The sequence below is a fragment of the Miscanthus floridulus genome, chromosome 8 (genome assembly GCF_019320115.1).
Source record: "Miscanthus floridulus cultivar M001 chromosome 8, ASM1932011v1, whole genome shotgun sequence".
NCBI classification, from domain to species: domain Eukaryota; kingdom Viridiplantae; phylum Streptophyta; class Magnoliopsida; order Poales; family Poaceae; genus Miscanthus; species Miscanthus floridulus.
In genome coordinates, this window is record NC_089587.1 from 98,669,528 (window position 1) to 98,696,606 (window position 27,079).

A 27,079-nucleotide genomic window follows, 5' to 3' on the forward strand; every position below is an offset into this window, starting at 1 on the left:
CCCCGAGGGACCCCGAGTTTATGAACTCGACAGGAGCCCCCAAGCCCTTGGGCGATTCAGGTAGATTCGTTCGAGGGATTTTTTGTCTTGCCGGTGGGTGCGCGCAAGCGCACCCGTGGGTGTAGCCCCCGAGCCACTGGTTAGCTCGGGCAAAACCAGCCGGGGGGTTTTTCTACGTTGCCAGCAGGGGAGGTTTTTTTTGGCGGGTGTAGCCCCCGAGCCCCCGAGCGGTTCGGGCAGAACTGTCTAGGGGGTGTTTGGAGCATGTGTGCGTGTTTTTAGTCTGAGATGGATTTTTGTATAACCACGACGTCGTTGTGCAGCCGAGGCATTTTTAGGCGCGGGGATTGGATTGAGACAGAACTACTGATTCCGGCGTCGATGCGCGCTAGGGATCGGGTGAGGAAGTTTAGTTTGAGATAAAACCTGGCATCGGTGCACGCCGTGAATGGAGACAGCTTAGTTTGGACGTGGCAGAGCTCACTAATCTTTGGCGTCGATGCGCGCCGTGGGATCAGGTGAGGCAGAGTCACGAGTAGACCCAGGCATTGGTGCGCGCCATGGGATCAGGCGAGGTGGAGTCACGAGTGACCCAGGTGTTGGTGTGCGCCGTGGATCGAGAGAGTTAGTTTTTGTTAGTTTTAGTTAATGAAGCCATTACGTGAGTTCGGAGTCGTGGTCCCAAGAGCCATAGCCGGATATTGCCAATCCTATCGACGCGAGTTCGGGGTCGCGGTCCCAAGAGCCATAGCCGGATGTCACCGATCCTGTCGACGCGAGTTCAGGGTCGAGGTCCCAAGATTTCTTTGGAGTGCAGTCAGAATTGAAGCCATTACAAAGACGTTGTTAGTTAAGTTAAAGATCAGACAAGGCGGTGCTCATGGATCCTGGTGTCGGTGCGCGCCATGGGACCGGGCGAGTCATAGTCATTGATCTAGCGAGTTCAAGGTCACTATCCTTGGTGTTTTTCTTGAGCCCCTGAGCCCTATTGGGCCTTTATGGGGGTCGATGTGAGTATTGTGCGTTACCCCATCTGGTTCCTTACAACCGGAGGGGCTGAGTTTCGTCGCCTGTCCCGATCGCTCGGGCTCAAAGACTAGCTTGGTGAGCTTGCTAACGGGTGTGATCGAGTGGAATCCGGGTCCATCGTTCATGATGGGGTCGACATAGCCCTCTTATGACATTCCACTACTCCTTTACTTGCAACCCGACAGATGCCTAGGTCATTCCAGAGACCGACCCAGGTGGCCTATCGTCCTCCCCTTCGATGGAGATTCTGTGGGCCTGGCGAGAGGTTTAGGATCGAATGAGAAGGTTGAGATGACCTGATCTGCTAGACCGGGCTAGGGCCGCATGGTGCTCATCTATGGTTTTCTCCTCTAGCTCTATTTGGCTGCTCATGTCGAATGAGGCAAACCATCGCTTCATGACGCAACACGGAGCGTTGTGGTGCATTTCGCTGCATGTGCGATGCTTAGTTCCTAAGCCCCTAGGTGGTTCATGCCCTAACCGTCTAGGGGGTTTAGGCATATGAGATGAATGCGCGTATGGATGTATGAATGATTTGTAAAGAAATAGAGGGGGTTTTGGTAATGTTTACCTTGATGACTAGAGTGACGGGGCTCGAAGAGCTTCAGTCGAAAATGTTCGACCGGGACCCATGCTCGTCATTTGAGATAGAGTCGGCATGGCCTGCATGAGGCATCCCTTTGCTCCTTACCTATCGCCTGGTGTCCCTCCTGGGTGATTCGATCGACTCGGGGAGGTCCGGTGGTCTCTTCTGGCGGAGATTTCTCGCTCTCTCTTTCTTCTTCTTTCTCACCGAGAGTGCCTATATGCCACGGCGGTTCCTAAGTGAGAGAGAGAGTGAGCGAGGGGGAGGACTTATAGATCCTTTTGCGAACCCGAAGCGTGATGTTGGACTGGAGGTGATGCAGGATCTGGTCTGTGAGGCCTCCTTTGGGATGGAGCCATATAGACTCTCTGGTGGATCTTTACCGAGCGAGCCTCGTTGAAGGGGAGGTTACTCATGACTGTGCCGGTGGAGGGTTTCGTGCCTACAGCTACTCAAGTTGGATAGTTCATAAAGTTTGATGAGATTTCTTCCAGCCATGGCGACCTTACCTCGGTAGCGGTGCCCCCACTCAGGAGCTGCCTCAACTGCATGAGAAGGCCAGGAGCTCCATGTTCTTCTGCTGAGCATCTATAGGTGCGACGCCCTTGAGGTACCTGTTGCATTTTGCCAAAGTTTTGAAGGAGCGGAACTGAGCGATTTCAGGCGTTCAGGCAAAGTTGTCGAGTGGCCGCAATAGTAATAGAAAATGTAATAGTTAAGTTTTGTGGGCAAGTCCCCGTGTAAATAGTTTCTTTGTATCAATAAATACAATAGTACTGCCCCTGTGATGAAACCACCATATCTGTTTCCTTGTTTTGTTTTTATCCTTTCTTTCTCATACCTGCCCGTTTGTCCCGTAGGGTGCGATCTTGGGAGCCCGAGGCGTGGCCCACGAGGTTTGGTTGCTCGTATCCATAGGGAAAGGTGGGGTGCGTTTGGTTTGGGAGTAAGAACAGGGTTATGTAGGGTAGTTAAAGGAATGGAATGTGTTTTCATTCAGGGAGAAAGTTGTATACCATGTGATAGTAAAGAGAAAGAGAGGTAATACTCAATATTTTGTACATTTATGGAGCCCCCGAGCGACCTGGGTTGAAAGTGTTCGTGCGAGGGCACTCTTATAGGAGCATGTGTTTTAACCGAAAGTGTTTAGACCAAATTTAAGGGAAAAAACGACGTAGTTGTTCAATGTTCCAAGTGTTGTTGAGAACATTGCCGTTGTTGTCCTCTAGTCAGTAGGTGCCTGGTCTAATTACTTCGGTTACCGTATAGGGTCCTACTAGGGTGGAGAGAGCTTGTGTTTTTTCCTTTGTTGATTGGGTCCTTTGGAGCATGAGATCACCGACTTCGAGAATCATTCCTCTGATCTTCCTTTCATGGTACCTGCGGAGGGTTTGTTGATAGCAAGCAGAGCAGATAATGGTTGTCTCATGGGCCTCTTCGAGCAGGTTGACTGCGTCCTGTTGAGACTCCATGGCTCGATCATGGTCGAAAGCTTTTACTCTTGGTGCGCCATGGTCGAGGTTGGAGGGCAACATTGCTTCCGCTCCGTAGGTCAGGAAGAAAGGTGTGAATCCCATGGATCGGTTTGGGGTCATTCTTAGGCTCCAGAGGATCACTGGGACCTCTGCAACCCATCGCCCAACATGTTTGTTGAGTCGATCAAAGATACACGACTTGAGTCCTTGGAGGACCATGTCGTTGGCGCGTTCGACCTGACCGTTAGTTCGTGGATGTCCAACCAAAGCCCAATCGATTCTGATGCCATATCCATTGCTTAAGTCTAGGAACTTCTTCCCGGTGAAGTTAGTCCTGTGGTCAGTGATAATACAGTTAGGAACGCCAAATTGATAGATGATGTCAAGGAAGAATTTGACCGCCTCTTTCGAGCGGAGATTGGCAATGGGCTTGGCCTCTATCCATTTGGTAAACTTGTCGACTACTACGAGTAGGTGAGTAAAACTGCCTAGGCCTTTCTTGAGGGGTCCTACCATGTTGAGGCCCCAAACCACGAATGGCTAGGTGATTGGGATGGTTTGGAGCTCTTGCGTCGGCAAATGGGTTTGTCGAGCGTAGAACTGGCATCCTTTGCACCTGCGGATGACCTCCTTTGCATCTCGTAGCATGGTGGGCCAGTAAAAACCTTGGCAAAAGGTTTTTCAGACCAGAGACCTTGGGGCCGCATGATGCCCATAGATCCCGGCATGGACCTCGAGGAGGATCTGTTTTCCCCGGCTAGCGGGAACGCACTTCATGAGCACTCCTGACAGACTCCATTTGTAGAGTTCGTTACTAAGCATGACAAAGGTCTTGGCGCGTCGAGCAATTCATCGGGCTTCAGTTCTTTCAGGTGGGAGAACCTCCTCGAGGAGGTAGGCGAGTAGTGGTACTCGCCAGTCGGTTTAATCGAGTGCCAATACGATGACGTCCGTGGGTGATGTCGTTATAGAGGTACTAGGATCGAAGCCCCCGAGCGCCGGCTAGCCGTCGGGGTGTGTCTAGGTTGGTCCTTCTAGGATGCGGGCGGACGGCTCGTGGATGTCATTGATGAAGACTCCGCTTGGGGATGGATCCCGCTTGGTGGCTAGTTTTGTGAGGAAATCGGCGGCATTGTTGTCCCTTCGAGGGACGTGATGTAGTTTGATTCCCTAGAATTTGTCCTCGAGCTTACGCACCTCTTGGCAATATGCTGTCATGAGGGGGCTTTTGTAGGAGGACTCCTTCATGACCTGATCAACGACTAGTTCTGAGTCACCGTGGACATAGAGTCACGTAGCACCGAGCTCGATGGCGATGCGTAGTCCGTTGATAAGGGCCTCGTATTCTGCGATGTTGTTTGAAGCCAAAAAGTGGAGGTGGATGGTGTAGCGGAGCCTACTCCCGTCTAGGGAGATCAAAACCACTCCAGCCCTTGAGTTGGGCACCATTACGGACCCATCGAAGTACATTGTCCAGTACTCGTGGGAGACATCCAGGGCCGGTAGCTGGACCTTCGTCCATTCAGCGACAAAATCCATGAGAGCCTAAGACTTAATTGCGGTGTGGGGGGTATACCTAATGTCATGGGCCATGAGTTCAAGGGCCCACTTAGAGATTCGTCCCATGATGTCACGGTTGCGGATGATGTCTTCGAGTGGGTATGAAGTGACGACTGTGACTTCGTGGTCGGTGAAGTAGTGTAGGAGCTTCCTAGTGGCCATTAGCATAGCGTATAGGAGTTTCTACACCTAGGGGTACCAGACCTTGGGGTCGATGAGTACTTCTTTGATGAAGTATATGGGTCGCTGTACCTTGAGCTGGTGTCCCGGTTCCTCCCTTTTGACGACCAGGGCGACACTCACCACATGGTTACTTGCCACGATGTAAAGAAGGAGGGGTTCTCCCCATTTGGGAGCGACGAGGATCGGGGCTGATGTCAGGGATGTTTTGAGGCTTTTGAGAGCCTATTGGGCTTCCTCAGTCCAGACAAAGGCGTCTGTCTTTTTAAGGAGCTTATAAAGTGGCATCCCCTGTTCATCGAGCCAGGAGATGAAGCGACTAAGGGTTGCCAGGTAGTCGGTGAGCCTTTGTACGCCTTTTACATTGTGTATGGGGCCCATGTTGGAGATGGCTGTGATCTTTTCGAGGTTGGCCTCGATGCCGCGCTTGGATACGATGTATCCAAGCAGCTTTCCCTTTGAAACCCCAAAAACACATTTTTTGGGATTTAGCTTGACATTGAACCTTCAGAGGTTCATGAACGTTGCGGCCAAGTTTGCGATCAGGTCACAAGCTTGAGTCGTTTTGACCACTATATCATCAACATAGACGGCGATTGTTGGTTTCGGCCATTCAGCCTGATCAAGCTGATTAGGTGGGTCAATTTGGTCGGCGAAGCATTGCTGCATGCACCTTTGGTAGGTGGCGCTAGCGTTCTTCATACCAAAAGGCATGGTCACGTAGCAGTACGAACCATACGAGGTGATAAACGAGGTCACGAGCTGATCGGAATCTTTCATCGTGATCTGGTGATAGCCTGATTAGGCATCTAGAAAGGAGAGGATCTCGCAATCCAAGGTGGAGTCAATTATCTGGTCTATGCGTGGTAAAGGAAAGTGATCCTTCAGACACACTTTATTAAGTTCGGTGTAATCGATGCACATTCTCCACTTCCTGATCTTTTTTCTGACAAGGACGGGATTGGCGAGCCAGTCGGAGTGGAAAACCTCCCTGATGAATTTGGCTACCAGGAGCTTGGTAATCTCTTCGCCTATGGCCCTACGCCTCTCGTTGTCGAAACAATGCAGGCATTGCTTGGCGGGCCTTGAGCCTAGGATAAGGCATAGTGAGTGCTCGGCGACTTCCCGTGGTATCCCCGGCATGTCAGAAGGCTGCCTGCGAAGACATCATGATTGTCGCATAGGAAGTTGATGAGCTCGCATTCCTAATGGGCCAGGAGCTGGGTCTCAATTCGCACCATCTTGGCTGGGTCGGTGGGGTCAACACCCACCGCCTTGGTTTCCTCGAGCGGGCGAAAGGCCGTCGAGGAGGTTGGTTTGTTGTAGTTTGGGACTACTGGGGTTGATGACTCCCCGAGCTGTAGGAGCTCAGATGAGTTGACGACCATGGTGGTGAGCTCGTAGTGCTCATGGTCGCACTCGAAGGCGTGTGAGAAGGCGCTACTCACGGTGATGACATCGTTTGGTCTCGGCATCTTTAGCTTGAGGTAGGTGTAGTTGGGGATCGCCATGAATCTTACGTAGCATGGCCACCCCAAGATGGTGTGGTAGGACCCCGGAAAGTCCACCACTTCGAAGGTGAGGACCTCCGAGCAGAAGTTGGCCCGGCTGCCGAACATGACGGGTAGATCAATCTGTCCGAGCGGGTATGCTTATGCTCCCAGGATTACCCCATGGAAAGGGGAGCCCGCCAGGTGGAGCTCCGATCGGGGGATGCGCATGGCATCGAGGGTGTCGATGTATAGGATGTTGAGACCACTGCCCCCATCCATCAGCACCTTGGTGAGGTGTTTCTTGCGGACGATGGGGTCGACGACGAGCGGGTAGCATCCTAGTCTTGCGATGTAGGAGGGATGGTCCCTCTGATCAAAGGTGATCGGGGATTCCGACTAGCTGAGAAAGGAGGGGACGATCGTCTCAGCGGCGCACGCCTCCCTATAGTGTACCTTGTGCTGGCGTTTAGTCCAGATGGCGTTGGACCCGCCAAAGATCATGATGCACTCCTTAGGTTTGGGGAAACCATCTCTGTCCTTGCCTGTCGTGCCTCCCCTCTTGGCTGCTGGCTCCTTGCCATCTCCCTCCTTCGACCCGTCGGCCTATCGGAGGAAACATTTGAGGAGCTCGCACTCCTTGTAGAGGTGTTTGACAGGATAGGCGTGGTTGGGGCACGGTCCATCCATGAGTTTGCTGAAGTGGTCAGGCAGTCCCTGTTGGGGCTGCCTGGGTGTGTGATCTGCCGTAGCGACCAACACGGTGTTGTCCGACCGGCGCCGATCCTTCTTGTTCTTCTTGCCCCTCTGAGTGGAGGGGCCTTCATCTAGATCCACGTGCTTGGGCTTGCCTTTGTCCCGGCCTCCGCTAAAGACCGCTCTGACCGCCTCCTCGCTAGAGGCATGGTTGGTGGCAACGTCGAGCAGATCGCAGGTGGTACAAGGTTTTAAGCAGCCAAGCTTGTGGATTAGGGACTCGCAGTTTGTCTCAGAAAGGAACGCGCTGATGACGTCTGCGTCGATGACATCAGGGAGGGAGTTGCATCGTTGAGAAAACCTATGGATGTAATCCCACAGGGACTCGCTGGGCTCCTGCTGATAGCTCTTGAGGTCCTAGGAGTTTCCCAGATAGACATACGTCCCCTAGAAATTCCCAACGAAGATCCTCTTAAGGTCCACCCAGTCACGGATGCTATCATGTGGAAGGAACTCAAGCCATGCCCGAACATGTTCCTCCATGCAAATAGGAAGATATTGGATGATGAAATAGTCATCATCCACTCCTCTGGCTCAATAGGCGAGCCGGAAGTCCTCGAGCCAAATGTCTGGGTTTGTCTCCCCAGTGTACTTGGTGATGTTGGAGGGAGGCCGGAAATATTATGGGAATGGGGCTCTCCGGATGCGCCGGCTGAAGGCCCGTGGCCCCAAGCCCTTAGGTCTGGGGCTCTGGTCGTCCGGCCGGTGACCGCGCCTGGGGCGCGTTTCACCACTTCCCTTGATGGTTTGGCCAAGATCCGTGTCGCCTACTGCCGTATGGCGGACATTGTTGTCATGTCGAGCCTGATGCTGGTTGCTGATGACACTATGAGCATCCTGGTGTGGATCAGGTCGCTCGCGTACCGGCGGTCGGTGTGGAGCAAGTGCCTGGTCGGATCATGGCGTGGCTGCCGCACCCCGAGCTAAGCCTGACGGCTGCAGCGGCGAGCGAACGAAGCGATCCGGCTAGCGCGTCCCCGTCCCCTCGGTGGGGAGAGAGGGCACGGGTCGGAGTCACGATGCGAAGCTTTTCGCCTGTTGGACGGCGACGGCCTCTACTAGAACCCGAAGGTTCTAGTAGACTGCTCGCTCTTGGGGGTCGATGAGCTCAGGAACACCGCGTAGAAGCATTGCTGCAGCAGTGATATTCTGACCAGCCCGGGCGAATTGTGGGACATTGTTCCCCGCGTTCATGATGTCGTGCTGGACCTGACGAGCGCGACCCCAGGCGCCACCCGCCGGGCCATACGCATGGGGCGCAACGTGCCGCACCGATCGTGTCGGTGTAGGTGGCGGCTGGCTCTGCTGCCGTTGTCGTAATTCCTCGGTGTGCGCTTGTGCAGACGCAGGGGCCTCCGTACGTGGGTCCAAAGGGGTGTGAGTTTGCACAGACTCTGCAACCACGGGCGGCTGTCCTGGACCATTCGCCATAGCGCATTCCTGGGACGGATGGTGGTGGGGCGCCACATCACCGATGCTAGAACCATCACTCTTGCCCTTGTTATCTGGGAGTTTGTGGGAAACGACAGGAGCGAAGCCTGCCATTCCTACGAATTCAGACGTGAGTGGGGATCGTACCGGTGCCCTTCGGAGCCCCGAGCGCAAGCATCCGTAGAGGATGCGAGGCCATAGGGGAACCGACCATATGGTATTTGTGGTGTAGTCCCCCCGGGTGATTGGTGGGAGGTAGTAAATAAAGGGTGAATAAAAGTACGCGTATTACTTATAGTGGGGTTTGAGCATAGAGTTTGCTCAGAATGAAGCGCAGATGTCGCGCGTCCCAGAGTCGATGGAGGACGTCCCTCCGACGGGTGCCGGGCCACGAGCCTTCTCGTGGAGGTGGAGTACACCGACTCGGCCGGCGACAAAGTCCAGGCTTCCAAAGAGGAAGGCCTAGGATGGCTCGAAGATGGGTGGAACTCGCATCCCAGCGGGCGAGAGTGCGGGGAACTCCAACGAGCCGAAGCAAATCGTATCACCCGAGCCCGCCACGGCGAGGTTAGCAGAAAGGTGGGCCATTCGATGACCAAAAAGTGTTGAACATATAGCGTCTTCCCCATGGACGGTGCCAACTGTCGGTATAGAAAGTGACTAACTAGTAAATATTTGTAGTTTTGCTGTACGTTGTGATCGGAGGTGGCATAGCACTCAATGACACAGGATTTATACTAGTTCAGGCAATGTGCCCTACGTCCAGTTTGGGTCGGTCAGTGACTTTATTCCTGAGCCTAGGTGCTCAAAGTCTGTAGTGGGGTTACAAACGAGAACGAAAAAGGAGGGGTGTTCAAGAGGTCCGGTTGGGTCCGACCGGAAGGGCCGAGGGCGACCGGAACTCCACTATAAGCTAGAAGTCCAAGCATGCGCTTGAGGGGTTGTGAGCTATCGATCTAGTGAGTCTGAACTTGAAGAAGTCGACCTCTCTTGTTGGAGGGAGCGCATCCCCTTTTATAGATAAAGGGGATGGCTTTACAAGTGAGAGGGATTGAGTACGGATGTTTCTATGCCTTGTTGCCCATGCCGACGAGGGTAGCGATGATGGTAGGCACCCACAATATTGTTGATGTTATTGTAGAATGTCAGGTGTACATGGGAGGTTACGTTGGCTTCTTCAGGAAGGGTGGATGTCGGTACCTGCAAAATACTATTATTATGTGAGGAGCCCTTACCACGAGTACTAGGTATGGTGAACCCTGGCGCCCACTATTGATGCCCAGAGGCATGGGGGCTTTTTGCCGTATGGGAGCTCAATGGCGCCTACAATACTATAGACACAAATGTAGGCGCCTACAATATTGTTTGTGTCAGGGTGGTTGTGAAGTACTGCTCCCGCAGGCGTGCAGGGTATGGTCCTAGTATCGTGGTTTGACTTTGTGTACTGCTTTCTCCGTTCGCCCCTGGTTCCTTCCGAGCAGGCGTCCCCGGTCGGATGGCCCCAATCGGCCCTGGCTGCGCTAGTCAGAGAAGAGTAGTAAACAGGCTTCCTACAGGGTCCCTAGTCGGAGACGCGGGGTCAGAGTAGGAAGCAGTGTTCTTACGTACCCCGGTCGGAGAGACACGGGGTCGGAGTCGGAAGTAGGGCTCGGGGCAGGCCTTCCGATTGGAAAGGCCGTTCGGAGGCGACTGGAGCCTGGAGCGAGTGCTCCGGTCAGATAGGTGGTCCGAAGAAGTTGACGAGCGGGTGTCGCTCTTCTTGGGCCAGACCTTCCAGTCGGCTGCTGGGCCGTCCCTTTGCCCTGTTGTTTTTTAGACTCTTGGGTTGAGCCTTGGCGTGGAATCCGGTCCCCGAGGGACTCCGGGTTTATGAACCCGACATGCAGGGTACGAGCCATACGCACCGTCGACGCGACCATACCGACGTTGGCTACACTCCCAATGTGTTGCCAACAAATCCAAAGAGACAGAGACGTCCGAGGGATCCTTACACTTCTGTGTCTTAGTTTGTTAGGTCAAACGAATATTGGCGTCCAAAACTTGCGGGGTTATTTGGTTATGTTATGTCAAACTTATGTCAAAACAATGAAAATGTTATGTGGCAGCTTGTCAACTTGCGCACGGACTTCATTTATCTGTTTCATATTCGTTTCTTTGCGTCGCGGCAGAATTGCCGACGAGATTAAGTACCAACTAGTTCGGAAACCGGCAGTCCCGGCGTCTCTCGACGCTGGTGGCAATTTTTTATAATCGATTAGTTAAATTGGTGGTTAACCATATTACGAAAGACGGAAAACAAATCATTGTCTTATCAAATTCTCTATTCGGCTGTAAAAAAATTTCAACAAAAGATAGAAACAAATCTACTATTGATTTTACATCAAGCAATACTTATAATAACTCCCACTATCGGCGCGACGCATTCGGATTAAACCATTCAGGTACCGCCGGCCAGGCGGCGGGCGCGGCGGCCAGGCGGGTTTGTTGCTCGGGCAGGCGGGACTGGGCGCGGTATTTATTCGGCTCTGCCGCGCCACGGATCAGGGCGCGACACTGCCGCGCCAAGGTCGGTGGCGCGGCAAGAGCTGTCACGTCAACGGTCACCGAAACCGGTCGTCGCCACGTCAGACCTATGCCGCGCCACCATGCATGCAGGGATGAAAGCGGGAACGGGAAATTCCCGTACTGACCGACACCGAATACCGAAATTCCCGACCGGATATCATTTTCTCGGGATAAAACGGGTTCGGGAAGAAATCCGGGAAAATTCGGCGAATCCGGGATCGAAATCGGTTAGAGTGATTTCCCGACCGAATTAGCGGATCCCGTATTTGCTCAGGAAAATTCCCGCGGGAAATTCCCGTTTTTAAGGCCTGCAAACGGCCCAACGTTCCATCGTTCCATGCTTGGCCCAGTGATACCGTCGGGAACAGTGAGTTGACGAGTCATGCATGCTGCCCATCGTTGCTTGGCCCAGGAATTCACGCATGGAGCACAGGAGCATGAAGGTTTGGCCCTTTGTTCATTTTTCTTTTCCATTTTCTTTTTCTGGTAGTTCTGTAGTTTTCTTTGCATAAATATTCTGACGAGCTCACTGTTTGCTATTGTTTGCATATGGATTATGCATGGTTGCTATTGTTGCATCGAGCTCACTGTTTCAAGTGGTTACATATATCGATGCTTCTGTTTTGTGTTACCGCTTCCCGATCGTAATCGACACGTTCCCGTTCGAAATATTCCGTTCCCGATATCCCGTAATACCGGATTCGTTTTCCCGTCCGGCCTTTGGTCAGTGGAGGCTAATTGACCTGGCAATGGAATGGACACAAGACTAATTGACCTCAGGAGCCCGCTCCCCGTCATCGATTTGCTTGGATTTGCGGATGGCCTTAGCATGATTTTGGTGGGGACGATTGATGGCTGCTTCTCCGTTGATCAAAAGTCTGGCCGGATCGACAAGCTTGTAGACGGCCCTGACTTCTGCAGTGGTATTGTTCCCTACGTGAGCTTCTACACTCCAGGTACGTGGGGCAAATTGCTTAATGCTTCACTTACCAGAACTATCAGAATGAGTAGGACAGTAGATTTATGAACCATGGTGTGTTACAATGAGTTTATTTATCACAATCTCGTGTCAAACTGGGTCATCTGATATACATGTAGCTGATCGATGGATGTGGGGCTCTGATGATTGGTATTATTTTGGCCAAGGTTGGAACTTATCTAGCAGATAAAGACCAAAAAAGTTATTGCCTACATGAGTTACCCTCCGGATAGATATTACTGTCATGTCCATCCTTTAACCTTATATATATGTTCCTTTTGTTGTGATTTAGCAGTTTTAAACATCAAATGAAGAATGTGGATGATATATGCTGAGCAGAGAGAGGTGTTTCTCTAGATTTTGAGCCTAGCTTATCTTATCGACTTTACAATGCAAGCGCTGTTTGGTTAACCATTAGCAGGACCTTGTGGGCCCTTGTGGTTATGAATAAACAAATGTTTCATCAATGGCAAATTCCTGCTTCAATCTGCTGATGCTGTTTTCATTTTTTTTTGTGTGTGTTTCTACAGCACTGGGAACGGCATCTACAGATGAGGGACCAAGTGTGAATGCATGAAGTGCATAGTCTCTCCTAAATCAAGAAGGAAGCGTGCGGTCAATCTTTCATGGTGGGATTTGTGGTAGGATCACTCTTGGGGATCCATGAATTTGCTGCTGGTTTTGTTAGGCTGTCCTCCATGGTTTGATCATTGTGATGGTTGACGCAATTATTAGTTACTAGAATTAATCATGTTGCTTCCTTGATCTGCATGCCTCAAGCATTTGTTAGCAAGCCATAGTGTCAAGGGAGTCGATCAGTTGTGTTGTTTCCACTATCCACTAGCATTACTTATTAGTGCTCTAAGGGCAGCGATGTATTAAATCTAGCAAACATATATGCAATATTATGGAATGAAAAGTGGCAGCCGTGTTGAAGAAACCCATGGGATGTCTCAACTTCTCCAAGTGAAAGCATGCGTCTCTGTGATCTGTCTGGTGCGAGTGCATGAGAAGTGCAAGGCCTCTCCTAAATTGACTAGGAAATGTCCAGAGGCAACCATAAGTGGGGCCTGTGTTTTACTCCTACATCACTCTTGAGAATCCGTTTTTGCTGCCGTTTTGGTCTGCTGGCCTCCTGCTTGATCATTGTGTGAGAAATTGTATGCTTCCTTGATCATTGTGTGAGAAATTGTAATGCTTCCTTGACCATTGTGTGAGAAATTGTTCGGCTAGCCTCCCATTGTGTGAGAATTGTAGCCCAAAGTACCATCAGCATCCTACTCTGTTTGGGAATGAACACAACTTGTTTGCTGGTAGTACACTGGCCATGGCTGTACCATGCGTCACCAGTTGAGATATTGTGCTTAGGCTACAACCCAGAAATGGCATCGCAATTTAGCAAAGGCAAATAGTGAAATAAGAGCCTTCAGCGGCAGTTGCTCAGTCATCCTCCACATTCTTCAATGGAGCAAAGACCTCTGCGGATGTTAAGATGCCGTGGAAACCCCACCATTATAAATTTTTTAACTGGCTCAACCAAACACCAATTCTGGCTAGCTTAGCTAGCAAGTAACCGTTCTATACAGCATCATACCATCATCAATTTATCATCTTGCAAAATCGCACAAGTACACTCTTCACACTTCATCACTGATGGCATCAGCCACAACTTCAAGCAGTCGCTGACAAGAGAACCCATAGGTAAAAGATGAAATGCATTGAACTGAAACTTTCTATTACAAATAGTTACATCATTTGTCTGTGTTTCCTCTTGCGAGGGCAACTGCATAGTAGCTTACATGACTAGAACATTCTAGCTTATAAATACTCTCCTTCAGTATGAGGAGCTCAAGTAATGTTTAATTAGATTCAATCACGGCGGGCTCAGATCCTTTTTATTGTCCACTTGGATCTCAGACCTCCAGCAAACGAGCTTTCTCATTTAGAATCGTCCCAGACCCTTCCCATAGCTCCCACAGCTCATTCCGTAACCATGACAAGTACATGACAGGCCCCAGTGTCGATGGCACCTGAAAGCCACAAACTGTCAGAATGAAGAGCAAACATGCTATAAGAATCACACCATAGCTTGAAACTATACTATACCATGACTCAATCCTATGAGATACATACACGTGACCAAGTCAGAGAAGCATAATTTAACAGAACGAAAAACAGCAGTGATGTTCGAAACCTGACAACACTTACCAAGTACAGTAAGGCTGGTTGGGGAGACTGAGACAAGATCCCAGCAGCTAGTGCAGCTACCAACCCAATGCCATACCCTGTTAGAGCATACCACACATAATTCCGCCGTTTTGGAGGAGACATGTCTGATGGAACATTCACATCCTTGAACTTCCGGTTATCAAAAAAGTGTACCAGAGCTAGAAGCATCCCTGGAATGGCCTGCAGGGAGAAACAAGAATCTAGGTGGTTAAATTCAAATCATCAGTGGTACGAATGGATTTTACTCAAAAGCATGAGCGAAGTTGATAAGTTACAGACTAGGCAGAAAGAGACTCAAATCACTATGATGCAGTCATGCTGCTTTTGAAAAAAAAAATCCTATGTGGTGAATACACAAATCATCAATAACCAGCAGCAAGTGTACTGTATATTGTAACCACAGGAATACACAAAACGTAGCTCTCATCAGTGTCACTGGATAATTTTCAGCTCAAAAACTTACAAGATCAGGCATACTTTTGCTATTTATAACGCCACAGCTGTTACTTGATCTGTTTCATCTCTGAACCGAGAACTTTGGATAAGCAACATGCAGGAAGGAAGCAGATTTTCCCAATTAGCACGGATGCAAGTTCTCTTTTCTCTGGGTCATTGGATTGACCCAAAACTCATCAAAATGAACTTATACGATTTAAAAGCAAGAAAAATAGAATGCAAATGAACTGATTGTTCTCCGCTTCTTGCAGCTACCACGTTTTGCCTAAGGTTAGTTGTGGCATAGGCATTGACCAAACAGGCCCTTGGAAGTGACCCACAGCTACAAAGTGGGTACCCACTTGCATCCTGACCAATTAGATATAGATTTGTACAGTAGTTAAGTGCATTCCTGTAAACCAAAACTTAATCTTTATCGAACTGATAGAGGAGTACGCAGTGCATAGCTTGCTACCTTGATAAACTAAGATTTGCCAAAAAGTGACAGAAATGAACATTTTTTTTTTGAGCCATAAATACAGCAGGGGAAGCCCCCACTGTTGGTATATATATTTAAATAAAGTAAACTGTACAGAGAGAAAGGGAGTAAGGGCAGACAATGAACAGTGGAACTTGAGTTCACATAGAGTAACTTCTTTCTTTGGTATGGCCTATCTTTGCATGTCAATTCCATTTATATAGCTTAAAAATGTTAATTGACATGTCATTTGGTCTTATTCTAAAACAAAATAGAGTTTATACACATAGACAAGACAAATAATATGAAGCTCAGCAAATGTTGAGGCATTAAAAGTAGAAGCACTCAAGGCTACTTATTCTATAAAGGGTTTAAGGACTAACAACAGACGTTATAAAAGGAAAAGGACTAAAAGCAAAATAAAAGCATGAAATATTTACAAGAATACAATTTATTGGGTTACCATGTCTCCAAGGCCAAGCATCATGTAGTCACCAGGATTGCTTCCTGGAACAATCCCACCCAACAAATTCCTGGGAAATACAAGCTTGACTGGAAGCTCCAGCTTCTTTGTAATCAATTGCAACCCAGGCAGGCTGAGCTTATCTGCTACTGTGTGAACAGGATTAGATGCCTTCTGAGTGGCAACAGAGACCATGACATTTGCTCCAAAGAACCTTTCTGAGAAGAACACCCAGAAAATATCATACACAAACAAGCAGGCAAGAAGCAGCGCACAGATCTTTATGTTGGGAAGCCTCACATGGCTGACAAACGCTATACATATGGAAATCCCCAGTACGTTATTTAGCAACCAATGCCCTGAAACCAACCAGGCTAAGACTGTGGCTATGCAGAAGAGCATCAGCAAACCTTGCAACCGTGTAAATGACTTTGAACAACACCTGGACACGAATGGGTCCATTAGATTGAATTGTGTCTTGAGATAGGTGATGTGTGGAGACAGGCAAAAGAACAGTGCCATCGCTGAGGCCACAGCAGTAAAAGCAGTCACGAGATGTGAGACAGACGAGAACAAGTAGAACATCAGCAACAGACTGCATGAGCTTGCAAGGGGAATCATTAGAGCCTGCGACCGATCCAATGTAATGGAAGCCTCTGAAAAATCCAAGTTCCTCTCCATCTCTTTGCCATAGTCCAGAGCACGCGATGCTGATGCATAGGCCACAGAAATGGCTGTGGCAATTAGAGCAAGTGATGCCGGCTCGAGCAAGTAGGTCAATTTCCACAAGGATTCCATCCTATGTATGGAAAATCAATAGCAGTCCACGCTTATTCTATGCTCCGACTTACCCAACCCAGGTATCTTCAACCTGCCATACCAAAACAGCAAACAATAAGAAGCATCAAGGATAGCTATTTAGCGAATATTACATATAAAGCATGATTAATCCTTCTGATTCTTTTCTTGCTATGTTCCTTCCATTTAATCATTGTATTTCTTGCTATGTTCCTTCCAATTAATCATTGTGCAAGCTCCTAAACAAATCACTCTAGTTTGACGAGAAAGATCGAAGGTTTTGCAGCAAAGATGATAAATTTACTGGAAATTTAACTCTCTGAGAGGCAGATTCAGCATGGGGGGTCAGTCTATTTATTTGGCAAAAAACAGCTTCCGGTGCATTTTTTATGGTAATTATACAGCATGATACAACAGAAGTGTTCAAACCTGGGTGGATGCCACCGCACCTTGGGTAGTCCAATGGGGGGCGGCCAACTCAAACGGATCTTGCGCAGGCTGAGGATGAAGAACCTGTTGGACCCGTGGATGGATTAGAGAAATACTACAACAAACACGAAGTAAACACGGCCGGCAAGGTAAAGAATTTGGAAAAAGGGAGAAGGGAAGATCCCCCAGAACAAAGCAAACTACTGAACAAGGGAACCTATCCTACCTAGCAGGGTGGTTTGGAGTTCCTCACCGAGGAAGGAAGAAATCAATCCAATTTTCGGTGGATCTCCAGGTCTTTCCGCGTCACGGCAGCGCCAGTGCAAAACCAGTAGAGGCGGCGCCGCAGGGAGGAAGGTTAGGCCTGGGAGAGAAGACTTGTGTAGTTGGGTGGAAGTAGGCGTGCGTGCGAGATGGCCGTCTTGGTCAGGCGAAGAGGATCGGTCTGCCTGGGGTTGACTAGAGGTGGGATCGGAGTCAGTGGCCGGCGGTCGATTGCCTGGCTTAGGCGCTGGACGGCCGGGCCAGAAGGCCGGCGGTCGATTGGCCCTTGCGGGTTGCGCTTGTGCCGGTGGATGGGGCGGCGGGCGGCTGCTAGGTTCCGCCTCGGCACTGTCGAGGGACGGTCGGACTGAGGGAGAAGAACGGGGGATGGCGGATGGGGATCGGAAGGGAAAGGCGGTCGGGCTCGGGGGACGTCGTGGCGTGGGGCCGACTAGAGCACTGCTGGGCCGGTACCGGTAGGAAAATGGGCCGCTCGAGTGCGCTGTGCGCTTAGAGAACTCAAACTATATAAATAGATAAATAGATTTTTTTGAAAAAAAAATACCTCCAGCAGCTTTTTTAACTCTCTGGCTCTGAAATGTAACCTGAACTTGATACGATTTGTTTTGTTTTGTTTTCCAGAGGTTTGATGAGGATGGAGCCCATCTCTTTTTCAAATGCAAATGGTCTAAGAAATTGTGGCGGGAGTTGGGTTTGGAGGACGTCAGACTGCAGCTGTGCACCTTGCCGGACGCCAAACAGTGCATAGAAGCCGTTCTCCGTCTGAAACCTGAGAAGAGTGCGTTGGTAGCTATTTTGTTGAATAGTTTATGGTGGGAAAGTAATAAGGTGAGGGAGGGTGATAGTGGAAGGGAGCAGCAGGAACTTGCTGGGATCACCTGGCGTCAATTTTGGGAATTCAGACAGCTGGTGGAGCCCAAACAATTGGTGCAGCAGGGCCATGCCCGAGCAAAATGGAGTCGCCCTCAAGTTGGTATGCTGAAGATAAATGTGGATGGAGGATTCAGTAAGGAAGTTGGGGCTATGTGATCAGGAATGATGAAGGAGAGGTTATCCAAGCGGGGGCAGGGAAAATAGCGCACGCGCTACAGCCCTGGCAAACTGAGTTGATGGCGTGCATCCAGGGGATCAAGGCAGCAATGCACTTGGGTATGGACAGAGTTGTCCTTGAACACAGACGCCTTGATGGTTACGCAAGCTTTGCAATCCACTGATTTCAGGTTATCGACGATGGGAGGTCTTGTGTATGAACTTAAGGATCTACTCGCTACGGAGTTCTCTGAAGCTCGAGTTTCTTATGCTCCACGTATTTGTAATAAAGTAGCACATGAGTTGGCTAGATTTGATAGTTCGTGTCAGGGTGATATAGTGTTTCTACCTGGTAATCTATCAGATTGTATTCATGTGCTGGTGGCCAGTGATTTATCTGGTTCACAAGGTTAATGGAATCATGTGGTTCCCTAAAAAAAATAGATCTCTGCTATTCCCTATTTCTAATTTCTCGCTAACAAAAAAAGAAGATATAAATTATCTATCTAGAATACGCAGAAGATAAAAAAAACTGTTGAACCTTAGTTGAAACAATTCAAGCTCAGAAGGTGAAAACTACGAATCTATTTGGTTGGGTTCTAAATCTTGCCCAAGTAAAATTAAATCATGTGTATAAAAAAACTACGAGTCTACTTGATTGGGTTCCAAATCTTGCCTATTAAAGTATGCCAAAAAATTTGGCTATCATTTGGTTTGTTGCTAGAAAGTTGGCAACATTTTTTCCCTTAACTTCGTTAAATTTTTATTTTTACAAGTCTAAGTTTTGATTTACGATGATTTTTGTTGGTCAAGTTTTAAAAATCAACTAAGCAAACTCTACGATTTTATGATTAATTGATGGCTAAAATTTTAGAGTCAAAATAAGGACATGTTTGGTACAACTTCTTATGCTGCTCATAGGAGCCTTTTTTTTATTTTGCAAAATACACTAGGAGCCTGGTGAAGCTATTGTAACTTCTCATACTATATAGGTCCTTGATTGCTATAGCATAGAGCCGGAGCTACGAGCCCTAAGCGTGTAAGCCAAGTGTTCAATTGCCATCTGATTTAGTATCGAAACTTGGCAATATCTCATGTTTGGTTTATCAATCTTCCGCAAACAGTTTTCACAACTCTTGATAACCATTATATTGTTTATTTCAAAATTTTCCGTATGATCAAACGGCATGCTGAACCAGTAAAGACAGAGAGAAAAAGTTCATGTTTTCTACGCAATTTTAGACAAAAAGGACCTCGGTTTTCTAAAAGGTTGTTGGGTAATTATATGGGATCGAGGCAACAACACGGGCGCGCCACCCTGTCCAGTTCTCGACTCGGCTGTGCTGTCTCGTCGCCTTCCTCCCCTCCAGCCGCCGCCAGCCGCCGCCCGCCCGCCTCTCCACTTGTCCGTATCCATCCACTCACCAGTCACTCCCCGTCACCTAGCTCACTCGGCTCACTCCACCAATTCACCACCCAAAACCCTAAACCCCATTCCGTACCTCAACGCCGCCGCGATGCAGTCCATGGCTCTCACCTCCCCCTCCCTCCCGGCGGCCGGCCCCGTTACCGGCCGGCGCCTCCAGCGCGTCCGAGCCACCGCGGTCTCCGACGAGCCCAAGCTCAACAAGTACAGCGCGCGCATCACGGAGCCCAAGTCGCAGGGCGCCTCGCAGGCCGTGCTGTACGGGGTCGGCCTCACCGACGCCGACCTCCGCAAGCCGCAGGTCGGCGTCTCCTCGGTGTGGTACGAGGGGAACACCTGCAACATGCACCTGCTCCGCCTCGCCGTGGCCGTCCGTGACGGCGTCCGCGAGGCCGGCATGGTCGGCTTCCGGTTCAACACCGTCGGCGTCAGCGACGCCATCTCCATGGGCACCCGGGGCATGTGCTACAGCCTCCAGTCCCGCGACCTCATCGCCGACAGCATCGAGACCGTCATGGGCGCGCAGCACTACGACGCCAACATCTCCATACCTGGGTGCGACAAGAACGTGAGTTCCTTTCCGCTGATATGATGGATTGGGTGTTCTGAAATGTGTTCGTACACCAGTTAGTTCGGTGGGACTGTGGGAGTGGAGTCAAAGGTTGCTGCTCTCATAATCTGCACATCAAAGCCCTGAATTGTTACATGAGACTCAAACGCCACTAAATTGTTCATCCTTGTCTCGAACTAGCGTTTATTTCCTGCTGGACATTGTGTTCGTTCAGAGTTGGTGGCAATTTCAGCTCAGTTCTAGAAAGGGGAATAAAAATTAGCAACAAGGACTGGAACTTTTCTTCTATGCTCCATGGCCATCTCATCAGTCTTTTTCTGGATGAAATTAAAATTGCATTATTTGCTGAAAAGCAACAAGCTTTCCCATGTCTCTGGTAAAAAAACTTGTATCTAGCTTGTTGTTGGAATGAGTGCTGAGGTGATAGGACCTGTTTGTTTAGTCCTAGCTTACGAACTAGTAGGAGGGAGTTAAGATTTCTAGCTTTGTTCTACTCTGTCCTAGAATAATCATGCACATTTAGATTTTAGTTGCAGCTGGATTTAGCGGTCAGGTCCTTTGTTTGCAGATGCCAGGTACAATAATGGCAATGGGACGGCTTAATCGACCTAGTATCATGATATATGGCGGAACTATTAAGGTAATGCCCCCATGGTCTCTTGCTGTGTTATTACTAATTCTGTAATGTGCTGTTCTTCAACAGAATATTTGGATCTCTTGAATAAGGATATGACATTTGTTAATTGTGATGGAACAAACTGCTTTCCTGGACATCGCATTAGTGCGATGTACAATGAGAACTGAATAACTGATTGATACAGTGGAGTAATTTATGCTAGAAATTCAGGTTAACATGGTTGGCAATTGCCAGCGTGTGTGTTTTGGAGTCCTTAACTAGTGATAGAATCTGTTAAATATGCATGGCTTTTCGAACTGCTTCTTATTGACAATTTTCTGATGGATTTTTTTGATGCAGCCTGGTCACTTTCAGGGAAATTCCTATGATATAGTATCTGCTTTCCAGGTATGTTTATCACCTTTGTTCTGTTCAGAAACTCTACTTCTTTGATAGAATAGAAGTACTTATTTGGCAATGTACATTGTACAGCTAAGGCTTGCTTGCATTTTGATGTTTTGTGCAGTGCTATGGAGAATATGTTAGTGGTTCAATCACTGATGAGCAAAGAAAGAACGTCCTCCGCAATTCATGTCCAGGGGCAGGTGCCTGTGGTGGTATGTACACAGCAAACACTATGGCATCTGCTATTGAAACATTGGGCATGAGCCTTCCATACAGGTGTGAATTGTATCTGGATTTTTTTCTCATTTGTCACTAAACAGTAAATATGGTTTTTATTTTTGTAAATATGCTTGGAGGATGTATTTTGACTTCATTTTATCAATCTTGCTGTTTTTATGTACCAAAGTTCTTCGACACCTGCTGAAGACCCGCTAAAGCTAGAAGAATGCCGTCTCGCTGGGAAGTATCTTTTAGAGTTGCTAAAGATGGATTTGAAGCCTAAGGACATTATCACTGAGAAGTCATTACGAAATGCAATGGTTATCGTTATGGCACTTGGTGGTTCGACTAATGCTGTTCTGCATTTGATTGCCATTGCTCGGTGAGTTAACATCTTCTTTCATGTGCTTTCTACTTAGGTTGACAAAAGCTCATTGGTTGTCTTCTTTCAGGTCTGTAGGTCTGCATTTGACTCTTGATGATTTCCAGAAGGTCAGTGACCAAGTTCCTTTCCTTGCAGACCTCAAGCCCAGTGGCAAATATGTCATGGAGGATCTGCATAAGGTAAATGCTTAATGGTACTAAGATTCACTTGGTTTTGTGCCATACTCAATCCAGCTTAACTTTCCAGTTTACCTTTTCAATCCACTATCGCTCTGCTATGTTATATTTTCAATGTACTTACACATTGTGATTTTCTTCACATAATTTCTATGGAAAGTTAAGGATTAAGCCAATAAAGCGAGAATATCTATAAACTTAAATTAATCAATGCAATGTGTTTGAGAATAAGCCACATGTTACAGATTGGTGGAACACCTGCAGTCATTCATTGTCTTCTGGAGCAAGGTCTTCTTGATGGTGATTGCATGACTGGTGGGTACAGTCAATAATTGCTATTGTATAATTTAAGATCTCTATATTTTAGTTAATAACATGGTATTTTCTTTTCCCTTTTCAGTCACTGGGAAAACTCTAGCCGAGAATGCCAAAATCTTCCCTCCTCTGTCTGAAGGGCAGGTAATGCTCAATTGTGAGTTCTTTAGCCTTGTCGGCTAACACCTTGAATCGTGACATTTATATTTGTTTCTGACACAGCAAATAATTCGACCACTTGGCAATCCTATCAAATCAACTGGCCATATTCAAATACTTTATGGCAATCTTGCACCGGAAGGTTCTGTAGCAAAAATAACTGGCAAAGAGGGACTGTTCTTCTCAGGTGATTTGTTGCTTCTATCTCCAATCCTTGGAAGCCTCCGCACTATGTGTGGAATTTAACTGTTATGTGGTAAAATGTCAGGCCCTGCATTAGTTTTTGAGGGTGAAGAATCCATGATTACAGCTATCTCAGAAAACCCAGCGAATTTCAAGGTAATATGTGCGATGCAAGTAATTTCTGCATGTGCTACTGTCACTATTGCTTGCCATTTCTTCCCTTTTTTTGGAGAGCATGATTGCCTTTTCTTCTTTCTGCTAGTGGAATATGTCGTTTCAGAGAAAGTTTTGCATTCTTATGACAAATCATTTTATTGCCCTGATGGTTACAACAGGGAAAGGTAGTAGTGATCCGAGGAGAAGGACCAAAAGGCGGGCCAGGGATGCCCGAAATGTTGACTCCAACAAGTGCAATAATGGGTGCTGGCCTTGGAAAGGTACCACTTAGCTCATAGCTTAGCATTTTTCAGCAATTATACTAAACATTTTATTTGGTATTTTAGATGTAGCGTACTAAAACAAGGTTTTTGCCATCTCACCTCTGTAGCACTGACATTCATGAATGATGTTGAAGTAGTTGGTAATTTGACTAACTTATATGCACCATCTTCCTCATCTCAGATGATGCTCAATTCTGATGTTTTACTGCTCTCCAGAAATTGTTGAAATTTCAAAGCAATGAGAGTTTTTCGCACATTCTTAAATACAATACAAAGGATCAGATTTTTTTTTTGCCCATGTTCTTTATATTTGCATTATCTGGTGCTACCTAAGTTTTGGTACCTAGTTGCATGTGTGCCTGGCAACCTCTTAACCAGTGCCCAATCTCCATTACAGGAGTGCGCCCTGCTTACAGATGGTAGATTTTCTGGAGGGTCACATGGATTTGTTGTCGGTCACATATGCCCTGAAGCACAGGTACTGCTTTGTGGCACTCAAGCAGTGGTGACAATTTAATCTAAGCTGCGAGTTTTGTGCCAGTTTCTTTTCAGTAGCAGTTCAAGATTAATTTTCTCACCGCGGTGCATGATAGTAAAAATAAACTGCAAAAAGTTTGTATTATTCACAAAGGAGCTATTTTTCAGGAAGGTGGCCCAATTGGCCTTGTCCAGAGTGGTGATGTAATCACCATCGATGTAAGTAAGAGGGAAATCGATGTTGACCTTACCGAACAGCAGCTAGAAGAAAGACGGAGGAAATGGACCCCACCGCCATACAAGTCCACCCGTGGAGCTCTTTGGAAGGTACTGTAGCTTGAACATTGTCAGCCTTGTTGGCATCAGAGTAATCCTTGGCTCCGTGCTGAATGTCTCTTTTCCATATACTATTGCAGTACATCAAGCTTGTGGCTCCAGCGTCGAGAGGATGCGTCACTGATGAGTAGGATGTGTTACATTCTGTTAGGTTGTGCACATGATGTGTTGTCAATCAAAAGCTGTTGCCAGGAACAATTACCCTGTTAGAGTGATTCATGGTAGTGCGGTTTGCATGTGGCAGGTATAACAATAAAATGCCGGTTTCTAAGAGCTTAGCAATGCTGCAGAAACTGCTGAATAATCAAGTGTAATCGGTCTGTTCAAGCTTGTGAGCAATCACATCTTTTTCAGTCTCTCCCTTGTGTTTGTCGCATTGTTTGTAAGGAAATGCTCCTGTAGTACGTCTGGTCGTCCGGACAACGGCTTCCCAGGCCTGTGCAACGAATCGGCCCAATAGGCCCGCACTTCGATATTTATTAAAACACAATTGTTGGACGCCGATTCTCCGATCCTCGTGGCTTGCCTGACGCGGCATTCTTCACCGCCGCACCACGCCGTCGACTGACGTGGTAGATTCCACCGCGCCGTTCGCCGTGACGTTCTCCATTGCGGGGGCACCTCGCCGCGGGCACGACACTAGCCTGTCGTGACCTTAGTGGGGGGGGGGGGGGGGGGGGGGGGGGGGCGCCTTGTCGCGGGAGGCCGTACCCGCCTGACCGTCGCCACTGCCTCCACCACGAGAGCCGCTCGTCGGGGCCGCCACCACTCGCCATCGAGCCTACGCCGTCGCGGATTTCGTCGTGGTCTACGAAGACCGCCGCGGCGCACCCGGCGCCTACCTAGTGCCATCCTTCCTCTCTCCACCGCGCCGAGCCGCCCGCCTGCCGCCATCCTCGTTCTCTACTGCACTCGAGCGTTGCTTGCTGGCTACCCCAGTTCCCACAAGGTAGGCCGTGTCCACCGGCGATGTATTTCAAGTGTTTCAGATGTATGTGTTCAAGTGTTTCATCTGGATGTTGCGTATGTTGCAATGACTATATACGCATGTTGCAAGCGTTTTGTTTCAAGTGTTTCATACGTATGTTGCAAGTATTTTATCTGGATGTTGCAAAAGTAGATCTGGATGTTGCATGCGTTTGTAATGGCAAGTGTTTTTAGGTGTTTTACAAGTGTTCAGACGTATGTTCCAAGTGTCTCAACTGTTTTCGGACGTATGTTGCAAGTGTTTCATCTGGATGTTGTAAAAGTAGATCTGGTGTTGCACACGTTGCAATTGGACCACCTGCCGTAGGCCCGCAACCGCCTGCTGCAGCTGTTGGGCGACGCCGAGTGGGCCAAACTATCCCCGCATGCATGCGCGTGGAAACCGTACGAGGCACGAGCGGTCTCCGCGTGTTGTCGGTCGGCCGAGTGGTGCATGCGGTCCGCATAGCGTGGGCCCCGCGTGGGCGCATCGGAGTGCAGGCGTAGGAAACGGGTGCTGGCACCGGCGTCCTGATGTGGGATTCCATCCGGGCGCTAGCAATCCCGTTGTTCGTACTGCCTTGTTCACAGAGATGATCTTGTGGATTGTTCTCTGGTCCTCCACTGGCACTTGAGCGTCTGCTAAGACTCTGAAATTCCCATGGAGTAAAAGTGCAATAAAGGTGGTTTACTAGTGCTACAAGCTTACAACAGAACAATCTTGTAGCTAGTAAGTAGTAACATCGGCATTGCGCATGTTGAGATGTGCTTTAATCGGTTTGAGGAAAATGTTCTTCAAATTCTCAAACGTTCAAATATACTCCCAATGGATGAATAAAAAAAATATTAAGGGGATAACAGTTTTTCTTGGGCCGCATTGTTCACAGTTGGACCGGCCCACGATTGGATTACTAGACCTGGTCCACCGGCCCACTCTACTTCTCCTCCACCCTCCGGCCAGATTGCCAGAATCCACCGCGCCGCCGCTCCCCTCCCTCGCCCCTCCTCGCCTCGCAGTCCCAGCCCACCGCGCCGCTGCCTTTCGTGATTCTCTGCTCGTCGTGTGGCGGCGTTAACTAGCCAGCTGGTAGCGATGGCAACCGAGCCGCCGCCGGCGGCGGAGAAGAAGAAGGTGCCTCTCCCCAAGGTGGTCACGCTCAATAAGGCCCTCAAGCTGGTGAGCTCCTCGTCCCCGTCTACTCGGCTCCGCAGTTCCTTCTCCTGTTCCTTCCTTCTGGAGCGTGGTTTCTTCCTCCAGTGGTGTGTGATGCAATGCTTTCTCCTGTTCTCTTCTACTACCAGCGTTAGGTTTTGTAGACGTTGCCTCTAATTTGCTAGACGCAATGACTATGGAAAATGAAATTCAACCTCTCCGGTTGCTAGGCACTGTCTCTTTCGCATTCCCTGGTCTCCGTGCGCGCCTAGATGCGTCATGCCGCATCGAATTAGGTGGACAATTTACAGAAGCAGATATCTGACCCATGCCATAAATCATTCTCAGGCGCAGACATGGGTGGCAAAATGAGTGCGTCGGAGCCGGATGAACCCAACGATAAGGATTTCGAGGGCCGGCCAGCAAGGTATATGATTCATTGATTTTTCCTTTTACCTGGATAACTGGCAGTGACCGTAAAATTTTTTTAGGCTCGGTCTTGGTGCTAAAGCGGCACCTGGTGTGAAACGTGCGGCTCCCACTGACCCAGTTGAGAGGAGGTTGCTTGGGAAGGTGAATGCGCAGAAGAGAAAGGCCTTGGAGGATGAAAATAGAACCGCTAAGGAGGTGAATGAGGCTAGTGACGACGATGAGCCTGAAAGCAGGACCGGTGCCTTTAACAAGAAGAGGCCACTGCCTTCAGTTACTTCTACACCTTTAGGGAAGAAGGCAAAGTGACAAGCTGTATGCATAGACTATCTGAGTGATCAGCTTGTTCTGCTCGCATTTCTTACTAACTCCAAGACTGATGCTATTTAAAGGGATAGCTGTGCTTTAATGCTCATTGCCAATTCAGAAATTCACATACTCTCTGTTCAAAGATAAATACACTGCGATATTCATTTGATTATTTTTCCTTCGATTCAAATGTCATGCCCGCTCGCTTTTAGCGTTTCGTCTACTATGTTGGTTCCTATGTTGCATTGTTCTTTAATAAAATTTCATGTAATTGTTTCTCAAGAATGGCAATTTAAAGGCGCAGAAGTGCAATATAA

General features: G+C 48.6%; 3 protein-coding genes and 1 pseudogene across 7 annotated transcripts; 2 read left to right on the forward strand and 2 right to left on the reverse strand.

Annotated features, from left to right (window-relative positions):
* Positions 1-6,035: 6,035 nt before the first annotated feature.
* LOC136469623 (uncharacterized) lies at positions 6,036-6,449 on the reverse strand. Its single transcript, XM_066467741.1, has one exon. It carries the CDS (start codon positions 6,447-6,449, stop codon positions 6,036-6,038), a length of 414 nt encoding a protein of 137 aa, XP_066323838.1.
* Positions 6,450-13,749: 7,300 nt separating this feature from the next.
* On the reverse strand, positions 13,750-17,557 carry LOC136477064 (signal peptide peptidase-like 1). 5 transcript variants are annotated; one of them, XM_066475080.1, is made up of 5 exons: positions 17,137-17,557; positions 16,904-16,967; positions 15,657-16,527; positions 14,260-14,460; positions 13,750-14,081 (listed from the first exon to the last, which is right to left on the reverse strand). In XM_066475080.1, exons 3-5 carry the CDS (start codon positions 16,452-16,454, stop codon positions 13,965-13,967), a joined length of 1,116 nt encoding a protein of 371 aa, XP_066331177.1. In that variant the 5' UTR covers positions 16,455-16,527; positions 16,904-16,967; positions 17,137-17,557; the 3' UTR covers positions 13,750-13,964. The 5 variants fall into 5 exon arrangements, with proteins under 5 accessions (XP_066331177.1, XP_066331176.1, XP_066331174.1 ...); XM_066475079.1 differs by having other exon boundaries at positions 17,110-17,557; XM_066475077.1 differs by having other exon boundaries at positions 16,884-16,967; positions 17,137-17,556.
* A 1,966-nt stretch (positions 17,558-19,523) lies between these two features.
* On the forward strand, positions 19,524-24,261 carry LOC136473061 (dihydroxy-acid dehydratase, chloroplastic-like). The gene is made up of 14 exons (XM_066470758.1): positions 19,524-20,191; positions 20,763-20,834; positions 21,171-21,218; positions 21,337-21,491; positions 21,622-21,816; positions 21,887-21,998; positions 22,241-22,310; positions 22,396-22,454; positions 22,533-22,656; positions 22,738-22,808; positions 22,988-23,089; positions 23,490-23,570; positions 23,738-23,896; positions 23,986-24,261. Exons 1-14 carry the CDS (start codon positions 19,715-19,717, stop codon positions 24,034-24,036), a joined length of 1,776 nt encoding a protein of 591 aa, XP_066326855.1. The 5' UTR covers positions 19,524-19,714; the 3' UTR covers positions 24,037-24,261.
* Positions 24,262-25,842: 1,581 nt separating this feature from the next.
* Positions 25,843-26,875, forward strand: LOC136473063 (uncharacterized; annotated as a pseudogene).
* The last annotated feature ends 204 nt before the right edge of the window (positions 26,876-27,079 follow it).

Coding starts and splice junctions, on each gene's coding strand:
- LOC136469623 (XM_066467741.1), bottom strand. CDS start 6,449: ATGTTCGGCAGCCGGGCCAACTTCTGCTCGGAGGTCCTCACCTTCGAA.
- LOC136477064 (XM_066475080.1), bottom strand. CDS start 16,454: ATGGAATCCTTGTGGAAATTGACCTACTTGCTCGAGCCGGCATCACTT. Junction 14,461..15,656: donor TGCTTGGCCTTGGAGACATG/GTAACCCAATAA, acceptor TTCTCCCTGCAG/GCCATTCCAGGGATGCTTCT. Junction 14,082..14,259: donor AACCAGCCTTACTGTACTTG/GTAAGTGTTGTC, acceptor TGTGGCTTTCAG/GTGCCATCGACACTGGGGCC.
- LOC136473061 (XM_066470758.1), top strand. CDS start 19,715: ATGCAGTCCATGGCTCTCACCTCCCCCTCCCTCCCGGCGGCCGGCCCC. Junction 20,835..21,170: donor TATATGGCGGAACTATTAAG/GTAATGCCCCCA, acceptor TTTTTGATGCAG/CCTGGTCACTTTCAGGGAAA. Junction 22,657..22,737: donor AGAGGGACTGTTCTTCTCAG/GTGATTTGTTGC, acceptor GTAAAATGTCAG/GCCCTGCATTAGTTTTTGAG.